The sequence below is a fragment of the Parathielavia appendiculata genome (assembly GCF_033297405.1).
Source record: "Parathielavia appendiculata strain CBS 731.68 unplaced genomic scaffold N657scaffold_2, whole genome shotgun sequence".
Lineage (NCBI taxonomy): Eukaryota > Fungi > Ascomycota > Sordariomycetes > Sordariales > Chaetomiaceae > Parathielavia > Parathielavia appendiculata.
The window spans coordinates 2,132,371-2,148,232 of record NW_026944221.1 but is presented as its reverse complement, the minus strand read 5'-3'; the positions used below and the strand labels follow the sequence as shown (position 1 = coordinate 2,148,232).

General features: G+C 57.2%; 8 protein-coding genes across 8 annotated transcripts; 6 read left to right on the top strand and 2 right to left on the bottom strand.

The window, feature by feature from the left end:
- Positions 1 to 221: 221 nt before the first annotated feature.
- On the top strand, positions 222 to 1,064 carry N657DRAFT_565118 (HAD-superfamily phosphatase; the record flags this gene model as incomplete). The annotated part of the gene is made up of 3 exons (XM_062788338.1): positions 222 to 443; positions 585 to 923; positions 981 to 1,064. 3 exons carry the CDS (start codon positions 222 to 224, stop codon positions 1,062 to 1,064), a joined length of 645 nt encoding a protein of 214 aa, XP_062651196.1.
- A 629-nt stretch (positions 1,065 to 1,693) lies between these two features.
- On the top strand, positions 1,694 to 2,510 carry N657DRAFT_678032 (uncharacterized protein; the record flags this gene model as incomplete). The annotated part of the gene is made up of 3 exons (XM_062796032.1): positions 1,694 to 1,877; positions 1,952 to 2,032; positions 2,083 to 2,510. The coding sequence occupies 3 exons, from the start codon at positions 1,694 to 1,696 to the stop codon at positions 2,508 to 2,510; spliced, it is 693 nt and encodes a 230-aa protein (XP_062651195.1).
- Positions 2,511 to 3,324: 814 nt separating this feature from the next.
- N657DRAFT_210135 (uncharacterized protein) lies at positions 3,325 to 4,480 on the top strand. The gene has a single exon (XM_062786243.1). It carries the CDS (start codon positions 3,701 to 3,703, stop codon positions 4,361 to 4,363), a length of 663 nt encoding a protein of 220 aa, XP_062651194.1. The 5' UTR covers positions 3,325 to 3,700; the 3' UTR covers positions 4,364 to 4,480.
- A 356-nt stretch (positions 4,481 to 4,836) lies between these two features.
- Positions 4,837 to 6,657, top strand: N657DRAFT_631241 (uncharacterized protein; the record flags this gene model as incomplete). The annotated part of the gene is made up of 5 exons (XM_062791042.1): positions 4,837 to 4,947; positions 5,358 to 5,495; positions 5,560 to 5,636; positions 5,799 to 6,036; positions 6,172 to 6,657. The coding sequence occupies 5 exons, from the start codon at positions 4,837 to 4,839 to the stop codon at positions 6,655 to 6,657; spliced, it is 1,050 nt and encodes a 349-aa protein (XP_062651193.1).
- Positions 6,658 to 7,369: 712 nt separating this feature from the next.
- Positions 7,370 to 8,119, bottom strand: N657DRAFT_210059 (uncharacterized protein). Its single transcript, XM_062786242.1, has one exon. It carries the CDS (start codon positions 7,968 to 7,970, stop codon positions 7,452 to 7,454), a length of 519 nt encoding a protein of 172 aa, XP_062651192.1. The 5' UTR covers positions 7,971 to 8,119; the 3' UTR covers positions 7,370 to 7,451.
- Positions 7,608 to 10,450, top strand: N657DRAFT_687692 (alkaline phosphatase-like protein). The gene is made up of 5 exons (XM_062796898.1): positions 7,608 to 8,591; positions 8,652 to 8,770; positions 8,827 to 8,915; positions 8,985 to 9,063; positions 9,118 to 10,450. Exons 1-5 carry the CDS (start codon positions 8,060 to 8,062, stop codon positions 10,315 to 10,317), a joined length of 2,019 nt encoding a protein of 672 aa, XP_062651191.1. The 5' UTR covers positions 7,608 to 8,059; the 3' UTR covers positions 10,318 to 10,450.
- A 227-nt stretch (positions 10,451 to 10,677) lies between these two features.
- Positions 10,678 to 13,183, top strand: N657DRAFT_589633 (TPR-like protein). Its single transcript, XM_062789870.1, has 2 exons — positions 10,678 to 10,911; positions 10,968 to 13,183. Exons 1-2 carry the CDS (start codon positions 10,794 to 10,796, stop codon positions 12,818 to 12,820), a joined length of 1,971 nt encoding a protein of 656 aa, XP_062651190.1. The 5' UTR covers positions 10,678 to 10,793; the 3' UTR covers positions 12,821 to 13,183.
- On the bottom strand, positions 12,999 to 15,725 carry N657DRAFT_611994 (acetoacetate-CoA ligase). The gene is made up of 5 exons (XM_062790379.1): positions 15,652 to 15,725; positions 15,455 to 15,548; positions 14,869 to 15,390; positions 13,469 to 14,800; positions 12,999 to 13,411 (listed from the first exon to the last, which is right to left on the bottom strand). The coding sequence occupies exons 1-5, from the start codon at positions 15,696 to 15,698 to the stop codon at positions 13,253 to 13,255; spliced, it is 2,154 nt and encodes a 717-aa protein (XP_062651189.1). The 5' UTR covers positions 15,699 to 15,725; the 3' UTR covers positions 12,999 to 13,252.
- Between the last annotated feature and the right edge of the window lie 137 nt (positions 15,726 to 15,862).

The window sequence follows — 15,862 nt, the reverse complement described above, 5'->3', positions numbered from 1 at the left end:
GTGGTATTATCAAGGTGGCCCGAGCACCTTGCACCTCCAGGGGTGAACAAAACAGCTCGAGCATTTGCTCCTGCCTCTCAATCTGAACTCCAGATATCATCAATTCCTCGCTGCTCATTTTCTTTCTATACATTGATATTCTGCTCCCTAACTGGAATAAATTTCATTGAAACACAGTCACGCTGTTAATGCCCTTGGTAGTGTGGGGGCCGCCGACTGAGATGAATCTTAACCTGTCGGGCACTCTCAACGTCTTCAAACTCCTGTCCAAGCCATCGTTATGTCTTCCTCACGCAACCATCGCAACTTTCGATGATTTGCCTGTCCCTCTCAACAAGGCCTTTGCTGGAAGCGGCAGGCAGGTCGACATCAGGGCCGTGGTTCTGGACAAGGATGACTGCTTTGCAATCCCAGACCATCACGAAGTCCATGACCCATACAAGGTAATTTTGTCTCCTTACCATGTTTTTGTATGCCCGACTTTGCCCTTCTTGCTCGTTCAACTGTGTAAATTTGCTTAGTGTTATGCTCTTCTCCTCTTTTCTGTACATGCGTTGGGGTTCTGTGCTAAAGCAAATCAACAGTGCCGGTTTGAGGCTCTTCGAGCAGCTTACCCGGGACGCCGGCTCCTGATTGTGTCCAATACTGCCGGAGCGACAAGCTACGATCGCGATGGAAAGCTTGCTGCTGCCGTTCAGAGGTCGACTGGGGTGGATGTCCTCTCTCATGCGGTAAAGAAGCCGGGCTGCGGCGACGAGATTCTGTCGTACTTTCGACAACATCCGGAAACCGGCGTCACGAGCCCTCACCACATCGCCATCGTGGGCGACCGGCTGGCGACCGACATGATGCTGGCCAACATGATGGGCAGCTGGGGCGTCTGGGTCAGAGACGGGGTCGTCCCGCTGCAGCAAAAGAGCATTGTAAGCCTTGGGCAGTGCAGTGCTATTGTGAAATTCTTGACTGACTTGGTGTTTTAGTTCTCCAGGATTGAAAGGGGACTGGTACCCTACCTGCTCTCGCGGGGATACTCGGCACCCGAGCCTCTCAGCCCTTTTGAATAAGGGCGCCATAGGAAGTCCGGGTTGTTTTCCACGGTGTGGTGGTATTTTGGCCGCCGGGACACCTGGCAGTGGTAGAGATGCCGCCGCCATGAGCCAGTAACCAGACGAGAGATGAAGCCGTCATGCAGCTACAGCCAAACAAAGAATGTTTCGAGGGCTCTCGGTCAAAATCGGCTTGTGTGGGGCCCTTCATGATACATTTCGAATATTGTGCCCTCGGCCCCGTGAGCTTTGGGGTGGCCGGACAATGGCCAGCGGGCCACGGGGGAGAATTCGGCTTTCCGGCCGGGGAATCCGGCAGCTTCCGGGTTCAGATGGCGTGGCCTGACGCTGCTATTCGGCGTGGGGCACCCTCTATTGTAGGGCTCCCGTCGTCACTGGCAGGTGATTGCGGCCATTCACTCGAGCGTGGGGTCCTATTGTGACTAGAGCGGACTTCAGATGGCCCACGACGCAGCCTGTTGGCCGCTGCACTTGCAAGCTTTAAAAGGCCAGGATTTTTCGGTCCATCCCGCTTCCACCACTTCGCTATCCAACACCAACTATCCTGAGCCATTACTTCCGACTGCTCTCTTCACCCGCCCAGCCTACAGCACAAACATTGCATTGACTTCATTCTCAACATCACCATGGGTGGCAAGGTTTGGTCCAAGAAGGAGGAGGAGCACTTCTGGCTCGAGTTAGTCCCTCACTCTCCGAAGCGTCTTGGAAAAGACCGTAAGAACGAGGAGAAATCGTGGGATTGGGTCGGGAGCAAGATGAAGGAGTACATGGGAGACGAAGCTCGCCGCGATTACACTCAGCTCTGTGTCTGTGAGTATTTGTTATTTTCTTTTGTTGCCGATGTAATGTGCGTCGGACGAACCGGTGGTTAATTGCTTTTTTAGTTGAGCATTACTTCCAGAATACTTACCTGGCTCGCTTCTCGCCGAATGCTGGCACTCTGCCTCTCAAGTACTACAAGCATGGTAAGACGCCCAACCCGCCGGGACTACGCAGAGTTGACACAAGCCTTCAGAGCAAGCTCTGAAGAAACGGAAGGAGGTTGAGGCTCCGCAGAAGGAGGAGGAGAAGGAGTCCAAGCCCAAGGCCCCCAAGGGTCGTGCCGCCAAGAAGTCGGCGGCCGGCCAAGCCGAGAATCCCATCGAGGTCGACGCGGGCGACAAGGACACCCCGATCGTCATCGAGTGTCAGTATCCTACGAACCCGTCCTACCCCGGACACGCCCCCCCGATCCCCCGGCTCGCGGTCCCATCGGCGCCGGCCCCGAACTTCGCTCCCCCGGGCTACATGCCGCCGTCCCCATACTACTTCCACCAGTTCCTGGCTAACCATGATCGTATGGTGAACAGAGACACAGAGGAGGAAAGCCTCTTCGTGATCCAGTCGCCCGCTTCATGGATGGATGGCATGGTCCCTCATCGGGGCTACTACTACCACCGCTGAACGGCGCTGGCTCAGATGGCATCCAGCAGCGCACATCTTTTTTTCTGGGGCAGACAGGGCGCGAAAGGAGGCAATGTCAACATCAACACTGGTCGCCGCGGCGATTCGGTGGAGAGCACCCTCGCTTGTCCGACGTGCGGGAGAGAGCCCTAGGACAGGTTACATACTCATACTCGGCTTTTAGTCATTAGAGAGGGAATCAAAGTCGCTCCATTCATTCAGAACTGTGAGTTTCAAACCGCGGTTGCAGGTGTGATGAGTCTTGGTGGGTGGATGTTCGTGCTCTTTCTGCCTAGACTTTGTATGACACACACACACACGCGCGCACACACACACACACACATACACATACACACCAATCTCGCTGAATTCCCCCGCGTCGCGCAATTCTCGTGACTTGCCCTGACGCTTAGGTGGTGAAGCCTGGGCGTTTGTTATCGAGGTCGTCGCCGAGATAAGGTTTGGAGATCGGATGCCGAGATCCGGAATCATGCAAACCTGCTAGGGGTAAACCTCGCGGGGTTCCGAAATCGCCGGAGTCCCCGCAGGGCGATGACACCGCTCGAGGATATAGGACCGCGGGTTGCAGGCGCCTGATTTCGCCCCAGGTGGAACAAGGACTGATGGTGTAGGACAGTGCACCAATCTCGCAACAACCGGTGCCCACTGCGTCGTGATTCACAGAAGCCAGAATGCATGAAACTGCGAGAGTTCGACCGCGGCTAGAAGTGCCAATCTTTGGCCCAGAAGACGGCCAACTAGCTGCTTCACTTGGGGTCAGCCGTCTGGAGCTGAATCACGCCGGTTCTTACGGTGAGTAAGAACATGTTGTTATACGTCTTATTCTCATTGTTGAGCCTTCATTATCCTTCTGTCTCTCCGATGATGGTGGTCAAAGCGCATTCAACCGCTTCACCACAACACAACGATACTTGTCTTCTACCCATATTTCGTTCACTTCTCCATCAGGAGCTGACACATTCTCTGGTGCCCGTGGAACTCCCAACCCACTCATCCAAACCAGGCCCCATCCCACTACCAGCTTAGACCCAAGGAAATATCTTCCTTACATCTAGCTAACCATCCAGAAAGTCCTCGGTGGATTAACACCCGCCCTCGCCGAACTTAGCGCCCTTTTGTCCTCCTTCACCCACACATGCTCCCCCAACAGCCGCCCACCCATCCGCATCATGATCCGTCCCCGCGGACCCCGGAAATGCCCCTCCTCTGCGACGCCAAACCGTGCCCCGCAAGACTTCATCTACACACCCGACGAGTTGTCCGTCATGGCTTCCTCCATTGGGGAATTTGCCTCGTCTGGCCTGCTTTCCCCGAGACATGGCGATGGTTTCGTCTTTGGCATCTTGAAACAGGACAGTGTTACTGGGAGATTGGAGTTGGATCTAGAGAGGAATCGGGAGCTGGTTGCCCTGGCTACTACGAGTGGACGGGAAGAGGGGTTTAGGTTCAAGTGTGTTTTGCATCGGGCTGTGGATGACCTGCTGACTAGTGCTGGAACAGGGGCTGAAGTGAGGAAGGTGATGGAGGAAGTGAAGAGGTGTGGGTTCGATGGGTTGTTGACTTCTGGTGGGAGGGGTGGGGCGGTGAATAACGTTAGGAGGTTAAAGATGGTTGTTGATGTTGCTGAGGAGGATGGGGTGGAGGTTATTGTTGGTGGAGGGGTGAGGAGCGGCAACTTGGGCGGGTTGGCAGGCGGTTTAAGTAAAGATGATGGGCTTTGGGAAGGAGTGTGGTTTCATTCTTCTTGTCTGAGACACGAAGGAATGTTTGATGAGCAGGAGGCTGAGGGGTTGGCGGAGCAGATCAGGAACATGAAGTGTTGTTTGCCGTGACCGTGGCGTGAGCTTGCTGAGCAACGGAATAATACAAAAAAGCAGGTCCCAGCAATTCCTGATTAGAGAAGGAATTCACCAACAGGTCTGGGGGTTTCAGCAACGCCAAACGCCCCGCTCAGGACGGACTCTAGCTTTACCAGCGACTGAGTAAGCCCGGGTTGGTGCTGGCATGCTGCGTTTAGGGCCATGCTCGCCACTCAATGACCTGTTCGGCGTATGTGCTGAACAAGAATGGCGGAATCCTGGGGCAAGCCTGGATTCCTCGACGGAAAATCAGAGGTTAATCGCCACCTTTCCCTCCCGAAGCTCGGCCCAGTAGATCCTGGGCGTAGGTTCAAGTGTCCAGCGGGCATCGGACAGCTGGACGGGTGTGTCTTTCCAACAAACGCTGGGATGCCTGCTCGACTGACCTGGCATTTACTGTGGTTCCAGCCCTCTTAGCGAGTAGACATCAGTGATAGGTGTCCGCAATGGCCCCGATCACCAGAGGCGATGGCCGCACCATGGCCCGGATTTTTGGAAGAGCGAGCAGGAAGCCCTTTGACGGATGCTCAGGCGTGGTCCTGGAGTGCTGTCAGAGGGTTGGTCTGGTTGTCGGTCGCGGAGCAGTCTTTCGGCTTTTAGCTTCGAGTTTCAGACTGCGCATCCTCCCATCAGGGCCGCGGCTTAGGCCATGCCCTTTTCGCCGCTGTTCAAGGCCGCCCAGTATCCGTCTCAGTCTAGACCTGGTTTTCTCAGGACCCGCTTCTGGCCTTGGGGGTTTCCAATGGCGGGCCCCAATAGACGGGATGCGGACTTTGCTCATGGATTCTGCGATGACACGTAAGCAGTTCTTCAGTTACGACTATTCGTTCAGAAGGGTTGCTCTCAATCGAAACGCTGTCGTAATCTGACATAGCGCAGATCGTCGTTCTGAACACTGGCCGTTTGTGATTGGGAGTCTCGGTTCAGATTCTATGCTAGACAACATTCTCTTACTGGGTTTTCCGAGTCTTCCACAGACATGATCAGGGCAAAGAACGACTGCTTTCAAGTATTTGGACCGTTCGGGAGTGTCTCCATCAGCGGTCCCCTCCTCCCGGGTGCTGGACGGATGATGAGCATCTCGATCATTTATGACATTACCACTGTCAGTTCGGCAGCGACTCATGGCCGAATATTGCCCAGGAAATTTGCTGCCTCTCTGGCATCAGCCTTTTCCCAACGTGGAAGGACCCAGAACAATCACGGTATCCAAGGGCTTCCGCTTCAGGATACCTCCCAACAGAATGTGTCTTACCCGAATGCAGAGGATATGAAGGAGTACCTATCCAAGGACGCCGTCCGTTGCGTTGTGGAAGCCCCCTCCCACTTCACAGGTCAAGAGTCTCATTCAAAAGGGCATCTGCTGCCCTTGAACCCTGCACCCGTGTTGGACACATTACCGTTCAAGACTTTATTCCTTCAGGGAGCGCATGAAGGACCGGCACTCCAATTCTCTGTTAGGCCTCAGGTTGTTCATGTCTCTGCCTGACAAGTACTACATCAAAAGGTCTATCATTTTCAACCTCACCTCCCCCGTCTCGTACTTGTCTCGTTACGGCCTGGTCAACCTCGAGCACCTCCGCACTCTGGCTTCAACAGGGTCCAATCCCGACATCTTGAAGCATCTCCTACCGCTTTGTCATGAGGTCCGCGGTATCTCCGGGCTCGAGGGGTCTACATATCCGTTACGCACTTGGACATCATAGCTGAGAGACTGGGTCTTCGTGTCGAGCATGGGTGCGACGCGGAATGCCGACAATGCCTTGGACGAGTACACTTAGCGGGAGTGGTACCTCCTTGGCCCCAATCCAATGTCGAGGACTTTCTCAGTCAACCGCGTGACGAACCGGGTACTCACGTCGCGATCCCCACCCACATACACGCCGATGCGGACGTTCCTCGAGGACCATCTCGAAGCCAAGTCCTACCTCGACTCACAAGTTAATCACGACCCCGAGAAGCTCTTCATCATGGATCCAACCGAGACACTCCCGCATTCGTGCGGCGGAGCAGTCGAGGCATCCAGCAACGGCGTTAGGTTCCGGTTCCAATTCTCGCACCTGCCCAAGTCCAGTCTGCGGCTGGAGACAAAGAAAGGAGAAGCGACGGGCGGAGACGAGCGCATAGGTGGAGGAGCAGGAAGAGGAGAGGTGGAACAGGCGCCGGCCTGCGTTGAGCAGCAGGGCGGACGTCATCCCTACCAAATCTCGTTCCATGAAGTCTCGAATCGATCGCGGGCTGTCGCGATTCCACGGCTGTGGACCTGAACAATGGCGGGGCCCTCGGCTGCATGCCCAAGCTACACAGTAGTGCTCCCCGGCGCGTTGCTTCTGGATAGCGCAGCAGGTGGCTTTTCATGCGAGGGAGGCGCTTGCGCCGTCAACAGAAAAGGTCTGATTCTGAGATAGGCTGTGGGAACCTTGCTTGTTGGGCTGTAGCCATCAAGGTTCACGCATACCTTAAGCGGGCACTTATATTCACTCTGTCCCATTCGAATTGATCTTCTTGAATTCCTTCCTACCCCTTCTTGCTCACTCTCCTCCGGATCATGAAAATTCTCGATGTTGTCAGTTGAGGTACCCTTTACGGTACATAGGCCAGTTCCGGACCTCAGCCGCCGTCTCAGACTTACTGAAGTGCCTCACCCCAACGAAATCCTGTCCTTTTTGTTGCGCCTAGGAACACATCCAGCAACCCGCCTAGGTGTTCATCTGCGTCCACATCCGTACAGACGTAGTGACGTCTTGATCAAATCGTTGGTGGGTCTGACTTCCTCTCTCTCAATAGTCAATACCGCTCCCCGGCCCCCCGATCGATGGCAGGGACTCGCGTGGAGTGAAGCGGTCCGCCTCTTCTGGGGCGTTTCTCGAACTTATCACCGGTCCGACTTTTTGTAGTATCCGTATCCGTACATCCAGGCATGGTCTCCTTCCCTTCCCCTCTCTTTCGATCTTCCTTCAGGTTTCTTCCTCGACGGTCATTGCTTCCCGCGGATTGGTTGCAACATCATGGCCCGATAGACCGGATACCCATGATGCGGTCCCGCAGGAAGAGGAGCCTATTAGATTATCGCCATCCTCCCCAATTTGACTTGCCATTGCAACCCTCCTCGCCCACCTCTCATTTGCCCCGCATAAGGCTCGGGGCTGCGTGCCTGCAGCGGCGGGCGGTCCTTGGCGGACGGTTGTGGCGGTCGCCAATCAGACTGGCGGCCCCGAGCACGTTGGAGAGCGGGACGAACTCTTGGCACTGAAATCATCGAAATGTGACGCTGGGAACATGGGATGAACGGCCCCGCAGGCAATGATGCCAGCAGAGTCCGATTCTTTCCAATTGAGGCTCCTGGGGGACTGCGGGCGATGGAGCAAGGCCCCAGGGACGACAGCGTGGAAACACGTGCGCAAGCTGGTCTCCGTGATTCCCGTGGCGTGTAAGTGAGGAGCTCGGTTTCCATTTGGGGAAGGTCGCGGTTCCCTCTGCTTCCCGGTGGCGGGATCGCCATCAACCAGTGGACAAGCAATTTTGACAATGTGGTAGCCGAAGGCGAGGCACGTTGTTTGGGGACACTGCAGCAATTCATATAAACTGGGCCGGCTTCTGTCGATCCTAGCTGGGCCTCTCGCGCGTGAGCCTGCTTTTGATCTTCAGTCGCTCGCTTTGCTCGTCAAGATGGCCAGGATGCTGCTCAAAGCCAACGCGGTCGCGCTGTGCCTGGCAGTTTCGCTGTCGGGTGTCTCAGCCCAGACCTTCCAGAGACTTGGTACCTGCCCGGACCTCGGCTGCGTGATCCCTCCGGACCAGCAGGACTTCCTCCCCGGGCAGGAATTTGACATCCGCTTCGAGGTCCACGCTCCCAAGAACGGCTCCGAGGCCTTCAATGACGGCGTTCCCGACGAGAAATTCACGGCCACCATCGCCAAGGATGGCGGCGAGGCCAAGAGCATCGCCGACTTCTTCGAGCACAGCGAACCCGAGCTGGAGAAATGGACCTTCTCCTGGTTTGAGGACTTGTTCGCCAAGGACGCCAACACGCCGTCGGTTGTCAATGTCGCCTCCAAGGCATACCGCCGGGTGGCTCTGTATGAGCCGGGCGACTATACCGTGACGCTGAAGTACTACGACGGCAAGACGACGACGGCCAAGTGGACTGTCCGTCCGCTGGCCACCAAGAAGAGGGCTAAGAACGTCATCTTCTTCATCGGTATGTCTCGGTGAGAGTGAGCGGCCGAGTGACGTTGCTTGAGCTTACCAGCCTGACCAGGTGACGGTATGACCACCAACATGATCACGGCTGCCCGCCTGCTCGCACATCAGACCGTCAACGGCCGGTACAAGTCGCATCTTGCCTTTGACGATTTCCCGGTCATCGGTCACCAGATGGTTAGTCTCTAGACTCCGATTTGGAGGTGAAAATGGGGTTGACACACGAGCAATAGACTCACTCGATCGACTCCTTCATCACCGACAGCGCCAACTCGGCCTCTGCGCTGTACACTGGCCACAAGAGCTCGGTGAACGCCATGGGGTAAGTCAGCGGCGGAAGCATAAAGTAGCCCCCCGGTATGCACGAGTCTGAGCTGACCGTGCTTCGCAGCGTCTACGCCGACTCGTCTGCCGACCCGCTTGACGACCCCAAGGTCGAGACCATTGTTGAGATGCTGCACCGCATTTGGGTAAGCAAAAAAGGCCCCTATTTCACAAAGTGCAGCTCGCTGATGACGGCCTAGGGCTCCGCGTGGGGTGCTGTTTCCACCGCCTTCATCGCCGACGCTACCCCGATTGCTCTAAGCGGCCACTCTCGCCTGCGCTCGCAGTATGGCGTCTTGATCGACCAGGCGCTCAACGGCGTCAGCAACTATTCGTGGACCAGGACCGACGGGCCCGATGCCTACTTTGGGGGTGGCGCTGAGCAGTTCCTGCCCGGCTCCGGCTCGTTCCAGGGCAAGGACTACTACGCCGAGTTCGCCAAGAAGGGCTACTCGGTCAGCTTGAACAAGACGGCACTGCTGGCGGCCCCCAATGACAAGAAGGCGCTGGGTATTTTCTGCAAGAGCAACTTGCCTGTCTGGCTAGACCGCAACATCTTCCCCGAGAACCTCGACACGCTCAAGAACGATCCCGCAGGTGGCAGCGGCCCGGCCAAGGACCTGCCCGGTCTGAAAGAGATGACGCTCAAGGCGATTGACGTGCTGAACGAGCGCGGCGGCAAGAAGGGCTTCTTCCTCATGTCCGAGGGTGCCTCCATCGACAAGCAGATGCACGCCCTCGACTACGACCGTGCCCTGGGCGATCTGCTCGAGCTGGATGACACGGTCCGCGCCACCATCGCGAAGCTCAAGGAGCTCAACATCCTGGATGAGACCCTCATCGTCGTGTCGGCCGACCACGGCCACGGCTTCGATGTCTTTGGCAACTCGGACACCAAGTACGCCGCCGCGCAGGAGGACGACCGGTCCAAGCGCAACGCCATCGGCGTCTACGCCAACTCGGGCCTCTCGCAGTACACCCAGCCCAAGGATGGCGTCAGCTATGGCACCGGGGCAAATTTCCCACTCAACTGGGACCCGCGGTACGTTATCGCGGCCGGGCTGGGCGCCAACCCGGACCACCGTGAGATGTTTGGCGTGGGCAAGAAGCCGCGCACGCCGGCCGTGGTGGGCGCCGACGGCGAGGCCTACGTGAACCCCTCCGACAGGCCCAGTGGCTTCGTCGTCAACGGCACGCTGCCGACCGCCGAGACGCAGGGCGTGCACTCGCTGACTGACGTGCCCGTATACGCCATGGGGCCGTGCCAGGAGACCTTTGGCGGCACCTACAACAACATCGACGTGTTCTACAAGATTGCCTCGTGCCTGGGGCTGGGCCACGGCAAGAATGTCACGCACGGCGACGGCAGCCAGTGCAAGAGCAAGAGGGCTCAGCTTTGATAATTAAACTTAGTAGAAAGCAAGAGGAGGATTGGGGTTCTACATGTACATGCACACAACTGAATATCTTTTCAGGTTGGGTTAGGGGGTGGTGATTTGCTTCTTAAATCATAATACCAAGATGTGTTCCAAGACCGTTGAAAGGTCCTAGTGTGATTGGTGAGTGGCGAGAAAGTGAAGGGATTCAAGTTGCTTGTGAGAATTGGAGAAAGAAATTCGGTCCTGAGACTTTTGAGTGAAGATTAATCCCACTGACGGCACGCCAAGCCTTCTTGGTACGGAGAAGGAAGGGAAGCTCACATGAACTCGCGCCCCGCCTTTGGCGCGTCCCACGTTTCTCCCCTTGGCAACCGCGTTCGAAGTTGACCTTGTTTCCCAAGGGTTTCTAGGGTGAACTAAGGTCCTTGACACCTCGCCTAAGCAGCCTCGGCCAGCCGTCCAAAGGGCCACACCGATGCGACGCACGACTTCCGACCATGGCTTCGTCACAACCAAAAATGGAGAGATTCCTCCGGGACTGGCGTCAGGATGCCCTTAACAAGGCGCAATACGACTCGGCCATCTTCATCGGCGACAAGCTGCTGGCTATGACAAGTAGGCCAGCCTCGCTACTTGTAACAACTCAGCGCTGATCCCTCTCCCTCCCACAGAAGATGACAACGACGCTTTCTGGCTTGCCCAGGTCCACTTCGCCGCCGGCAATTACACGCGCGCCCACGATCTTTTGACCAAACACAGCCTGATCGGCTCGAACCCTTCTTGCCGCTATCTGGCCGCACACTGCCTGATTCGACAAAACAATTTCACCGATGCGCTGGCCCTCTTGGGCGAGCTCACCCCGACGCACCTTTTCACCACAAATGCCAAACGGAAAACACACCGGACAACAGCCCGGGGCACCAGGGCAGGGTCCAAGAACCGCGAGCGCCAACCAGACGAAATTAGCGAGGAAGAGTGGTCGACAAGACGCTATGAGGCGGGCATGTGCTATCTGCGAGGGCTCTGCTACGCCAAGGAGAATGCCTTTGACCGGGCCAAGGAGGCGTACAAGGATGCCCTGCGCATCGACGTGCAGTGCTACGAGGCCTTCACGCAGCTGGTGCGCAACTCGCTCATGTCTCCCGACGAGGAAGACGAGTTCATGCAGTCGCTCGACTTCAATACGGTGCGGGCACCCAATGGCGGCGACGACCCAGACCTGAATACCGAGCCCGGGGACTACGTGCACATGCTCTACCAGACACAGCTCTCCAAATACCGGAACCCGCGCGCCTTCAACACAGCCATCGAGTCGCTGTCTACACACTACGGGCTCGAGGACAACGCTGACCTTCTGCTCGCCCGCGCCGACTTGCTATACACGCAGTGTCGCTTCAAGGACGCGCTCGCCATCACGGCAGCGGTCCTCCAAGAAGACAAAACCAACTTTCCCGCCTACCCCGTCCACCTCGCCTGCCTGTACGAGCTCAAACGGACCAACGAGCTCTTCCTCGTAGCCCACGACCTCGCCGACAATCATCCCGACCACGCCTGCACCTGGCTCGCCGTCGGCACCTACTACCTCGCCACGTCCAAAATTGCCGAAGCCCGCCGCTACTTCTCCAAGTCGTCCATGATGGACGCCACCTTTGGCCCGGCCTGGATCGGCTTCGCGCACACCTTCGCAGCCGAGGGCGAGCACGACCAGGCCATAACCGCCTACTCGACGGCCGCCCGCCTCTTCACGGGCACCCACCTCCCGCAGGTGTTTCTGGGCATGCAGAACCACGCCGTGAACAACATGACGGCGGCTGAGGAATACCTCAAGTCAGCCTACTCGCTCTGCCGCACCGACCCGCTGCTGCTCAACGAGATGGGCATCGTGCTCTACCACCAGGACCGCCTCAAGGACGCGGCCAAGTTCTTCCGCCAGGCGCTGCGCATCGCCGACGAGACCGACGCCGACCCGCACGCCTGGCTCGGCGCCCGCACCAACCTGGGCCACGCCTACCGCCGCCTGAGGCTATTTGACGAGGCCCTCGACGAGTTCGACGCGGTGCTGCGCGACGGCGGCAAGAACGCCGCCGTCTTCTGCGCCAAGGCCCTGATCCTGCTGGATAAGGGCCTGCCGGACGAGGCGGCGCGGGTGCTGCACGAGGCCCTAGCCGTGAACCCCCAGGATCCCATCGCCACGGAGCTGCTGAATAAGGCGCTCGAGGAGTCGTCCAGGGGGGACGTGGCTGTGTTGATAGGAGGGCTCAGCACGGGGCTTGATCTGGCCGGTGCCGAGGACGAGGAGTTGGCGGATATGGATCGGTTCGAGGCCGAGTTAGACGAGAAGAAAGCTGCGGCGAGAGCAAGGTTGGAGCGGAAGGCGAGGTGGAAGACGGCGGTGGCTGGGGATAAAGGGAAAGGGGTCATGACGGGGAATGCGGGTGCGGGCGCGGGCGGGAAGCGCGGTGGTGGGGGTTGCGAGGTCGATGAAAAGGGAGACGTTATGATGGATATGAGCGACGAATACTGAAAAGGGTTGTTTCATTTGTATTAGCAGAGGGATACTGTGTTTTTGTATCGGCCTGGGATGGATACTGTCATTGGTATGGTACGGCCTGGCATGCATAGCGATCGGCGCCGGAGCATTTATGGGAACGATCAAAAGGGGTCGGTAGAAACGCATCGGCGACAGCCATGCAATCAGTTGTGGGAAGGGTAAATACCGGGTTGTCTCGCGCTCGCCCCTTGATCTTCATCTCTCAACGGGCCAGAACCTCGAGGTGTGAGCATCCCGTGTCCTTAAACCTCCCTCTGTTCTGCTTCATCACCGCTGCCGTCAGAAAGTACGTTCTTTCGGTAGTGAGTTGTACTTGTAAAATGCAACAGGACAAACAGAGGTTCTAGTTTCTACTCTCAGAACCACACCGTCCGTGTCGCCTTCTAGCAGGATAGCAATATCTAACTAAAGCTTCTCCCTGGGCTCAACCAGCTCCTCCACCCTGACGAACTGGTAATAATACTCTAGACTTTGCGGATTGGCCAGCGTACCGCTCGCTTTGACGGTCTGCCCGGACACGATCTGCTTGACGGGGAGCTCGACCTTTTTGAGGTTGACGGTGGTCTGCGCAGCCATTAGCCTCAAAATGTGCTGCTTGAAGACGGAAGAAGGAAGACCTACCGGAATCTCGGGCGTCTCAAAGATGTACTTTGGCACATGCCGCTTGCTCAGGTCTGCCGAGATGGCCTGCTTGACCTCGTTCACCAGGCGCCGGTCAAACCTCGTCCCAGGTTTCATGAGCAAGAACAGCATGACCGACTCGTCGCTGTCCTGCGGCCTTCGCTGCCCGACACACAACGAGTCCTGCACGCGGTCGGCGAACCGCCTCTCGATGACCGAGTAGATCTCAGCCGACCCAAATCGAACTCCTGACGGGTTGAGTACCCCGTCTGCCCGCCCCAAGAAGGTGATGTTCCCCGTCACGGGATGCACAACACAGAAATCTCCGTGCGCCCAGACGTGCTGGAACCGGGCGAAGTAGGACGAGTGGTACTTCGTCCCCGGTGCAGCTGGACCGCCGGCCATTGTCTTGTCGCCCCAGAAGAAGCAGGGGATGTTGGGAAACGCTTTGGTGGCCACCAGCTCGCCCGGTGTGCCGTGCGATACCTCTTTCCCCTCTGCCCCGTCCGGTAGCAGTGAGTCGTAGATGGCTACGTGGATGCCCAATGACGGACCCTGCGTGCCGCCCACATACACGGGATTGAGCGGGTTCATGATGCCGAAGCAGCCTGCTATGTCTGTCCCGCCCGAGATGTTGGCCAGATGGACGTGCGTTGGGAAACCGACGTCGTAGAACCACTCGAAGAGCCGGTCCGATAGGACCATCCCCGTGCAGGTGACAATCCGTAGTTGCGAGAGGTCAGCCATGTCGCGAGGGCGGAGGCCGGACTTGGCCACCTCGAAAATCCACCGCGGACTGATGCCCAGCTTGGTGACCTTTTGCTCGGCAGCAATCCGGATCAGGATGCTGGCGTCAGGCAGGAAGGGCGAGCCATCGTAGAAAATCGTGCGCCCACCAAAAAGGAGCACGCCGACGTTGGCAAGGTACATGATCCATCCTGTGGTGGTGTACTGTAGCGTGACGCTGTCTGGACCTAGTCCCTCATGCAGACAACCCTCCTTGTAGTAATTGATCAGCACGCCGCCCACAGAGTGGACGATGGCTTTTGGTGCACCTGTCGTGCCAGACGAATAGCATATCTGGAGGGGCTCATGGAAGGCGATGCGAACAAACTCGGGCAGGGGCGCGTTCTCGTCCGCCGCAGCAAGGAACGACTCCCACGTCTCGGCTTTGGCGACGCGCGAGATATCTTTAGCCTCGGCAAACCGGCGAATGGACACGACGCCCGCAAAGTTAGAACATTCCCGCAGCCCGTCCACCACCTCGGACATCTTCTCCCTCAGATCTACAACCTTGCCGTTATACAGCGCCGCGTCATCCATAAACAGCAACTGATAAGGTACCCTGCAGTCAGCATCTCGCCTTCACAAACACCCCCCGCACAGCGGAAACAACTCACCCTCGGGTTAACCTGCACCGCCCGCTGCAAAATCCCCTTCACTCCCATATCCGTCGAGCTGCTACTAAATACAGCGCCCAGCCACGCCGCCGCCAGAAACATGACCAACGTCTCGACACTATTCGCACCGACAATCACGACCCGATCCCCTTTCGCGACCCCGCGCGCCTTCATTGCCCTCGCCATCTTCCCCACCATCTCCCTCAGCTCGCCATACGTGACACTCCTGACCTCGCTCCCGCCCTCGCGCACCTCGGTGATGGCCACTTTCCCGTCCTCCTTGTCCCTCACCCAAGGCAATGCCGCTGTGCTGTCAGCATGACCAAAGGGACGCGAGAAGAGCGCGTTCTCGGTAAAGTTGAGCCGGACGCCGTCGAACCAGCGGGGCACGGCGTCGATGGGGAGGGACTCGTCGACCACGGCCGAGTAGGAGCCCTCGTGGATGAGGTTTGCCGAGTCGAAGACGTGGGACCAGAAGGCGGAGCGGTTGGCGAGGGAGAAGGCATGGAGGTCTTGGAATGTCTTGGGGGGTGGTTCCGGTTAGCGAATGTGAATGTGGCAGTTCATAGAAGAGTAGGCTGGGGACAAGGATTTCACTTGCCTTGAGTTGGAGGTTATGCTTGCGGTTGATATCCTGCATGAACCGATACATCTGAGTGTCCTTTGGGTTGGAATGTTGCCTACATGGTCACGACGGTATCAGTCCTGAGCTCTCCGCATACACTGCGTTGGCGACGAAATGGAATTGGGTTACAAGTGTTGAGCAACAGAGACAAGACACACCATAACTTCCGCGGCACTGGCACGGCTTGCTGCCCATGGTCTGCCATGTTTTTTTTTTTTTTTTTTTTTTATTTCTGACCCTGTGTCCGATAGTCAACAAACGCTTGTTGGCCTATGTTCGGGTCCAGTTGTAAGTTGTAAGCTAGACGGGGTTCGTCTCACATTGCTTTGAGAGAAAGAATGGAAGTGAAAGAAAGCACAGTCACACCGA

What these genes read in the sequence shown, in the direction of transcription:
- N657DRAFT_210135 (XM_062786243.1), top strand. Translation starts at nt 3,701, where the DNA reads ATGATCCGTCCCCGCGGACCCCGGAAATGCCCCTCCTCTGCGACGCCA.
- N657DRAFT_210059 (XM_062786242.1), bottom strand. Translation starts at nt 7,970, where the DNA reads ATGAATTGCTGCAGTGTCCCCAAACAACGTGCCTCGCCTTCGGCTACC.
- N657DRAFT_687692 (XM_062796898.1), top strand. Translation starts at nt 8,060, where the DNA reads ATGGCCAGGATGCTGCTCAAAGCCAACGCGGTCGCGCTGTGCCTGGCA. An exon ending in GAACGTCATCTTCTTCATCG is followed by an intron (nt 8,592 to 8,651) that starts GTATGTCTCGGT and finishes CAGCCTGACCAG; the next exon opens with GTGACGGTATGACCACCAAC. An exon ending in AGATGCTGCACCGCATTTGG is followed by an intron (nt 9,064 to 9,117) that starts GTAAGCAAAAAA and finishes ATGACGGCCTAG; the next exon opens with GGCTCCGCGTGGGGTGCTGT.
- N657DRAFT_589633 (XM_062789870.1), top strand. Translation starts at nt 10,794, where the DNA reads ATGGCTTCGTCACAACCAAAAATGGAGAGATTCCTCCGGGACTGGCGT. An exon ending in CAAGCTGCTGGCTATGACAA is followed by an intron (nt 10,912 to 10,967) that starts GTAGGCCAGCCT and finishes TCCCTCCCACAG; the next exon opens with AAGATGACAACGACGCTTTC.
- N657DRAFT_611994 (XM_062790379.1), bottom strand. Translation starts at nt 15,698, where the DNA reads ATGGCAGACCATGGGCAGCAAGCCGTGCCAGTGCCGCGGAAGTTATG. An exon ending in CCAGTGCCGCGGAAGTTATG is followed by an intron (nt 15,549 to 15,651) that starts GTGTGTCTTGTC and finishes GTGACCATGTAG; the next exon opens with GCAACATTCCAACCCAAAGG. An exon ending in TTGAGACGCCCGAGATTCCG is followed by an intron (nt 13,412 to 13,468) that starts GTAGGTCTTCCT and finishes ATGGCTGCGCAG; the next exon opens with ACCACCGTCAACCTCAAAAA.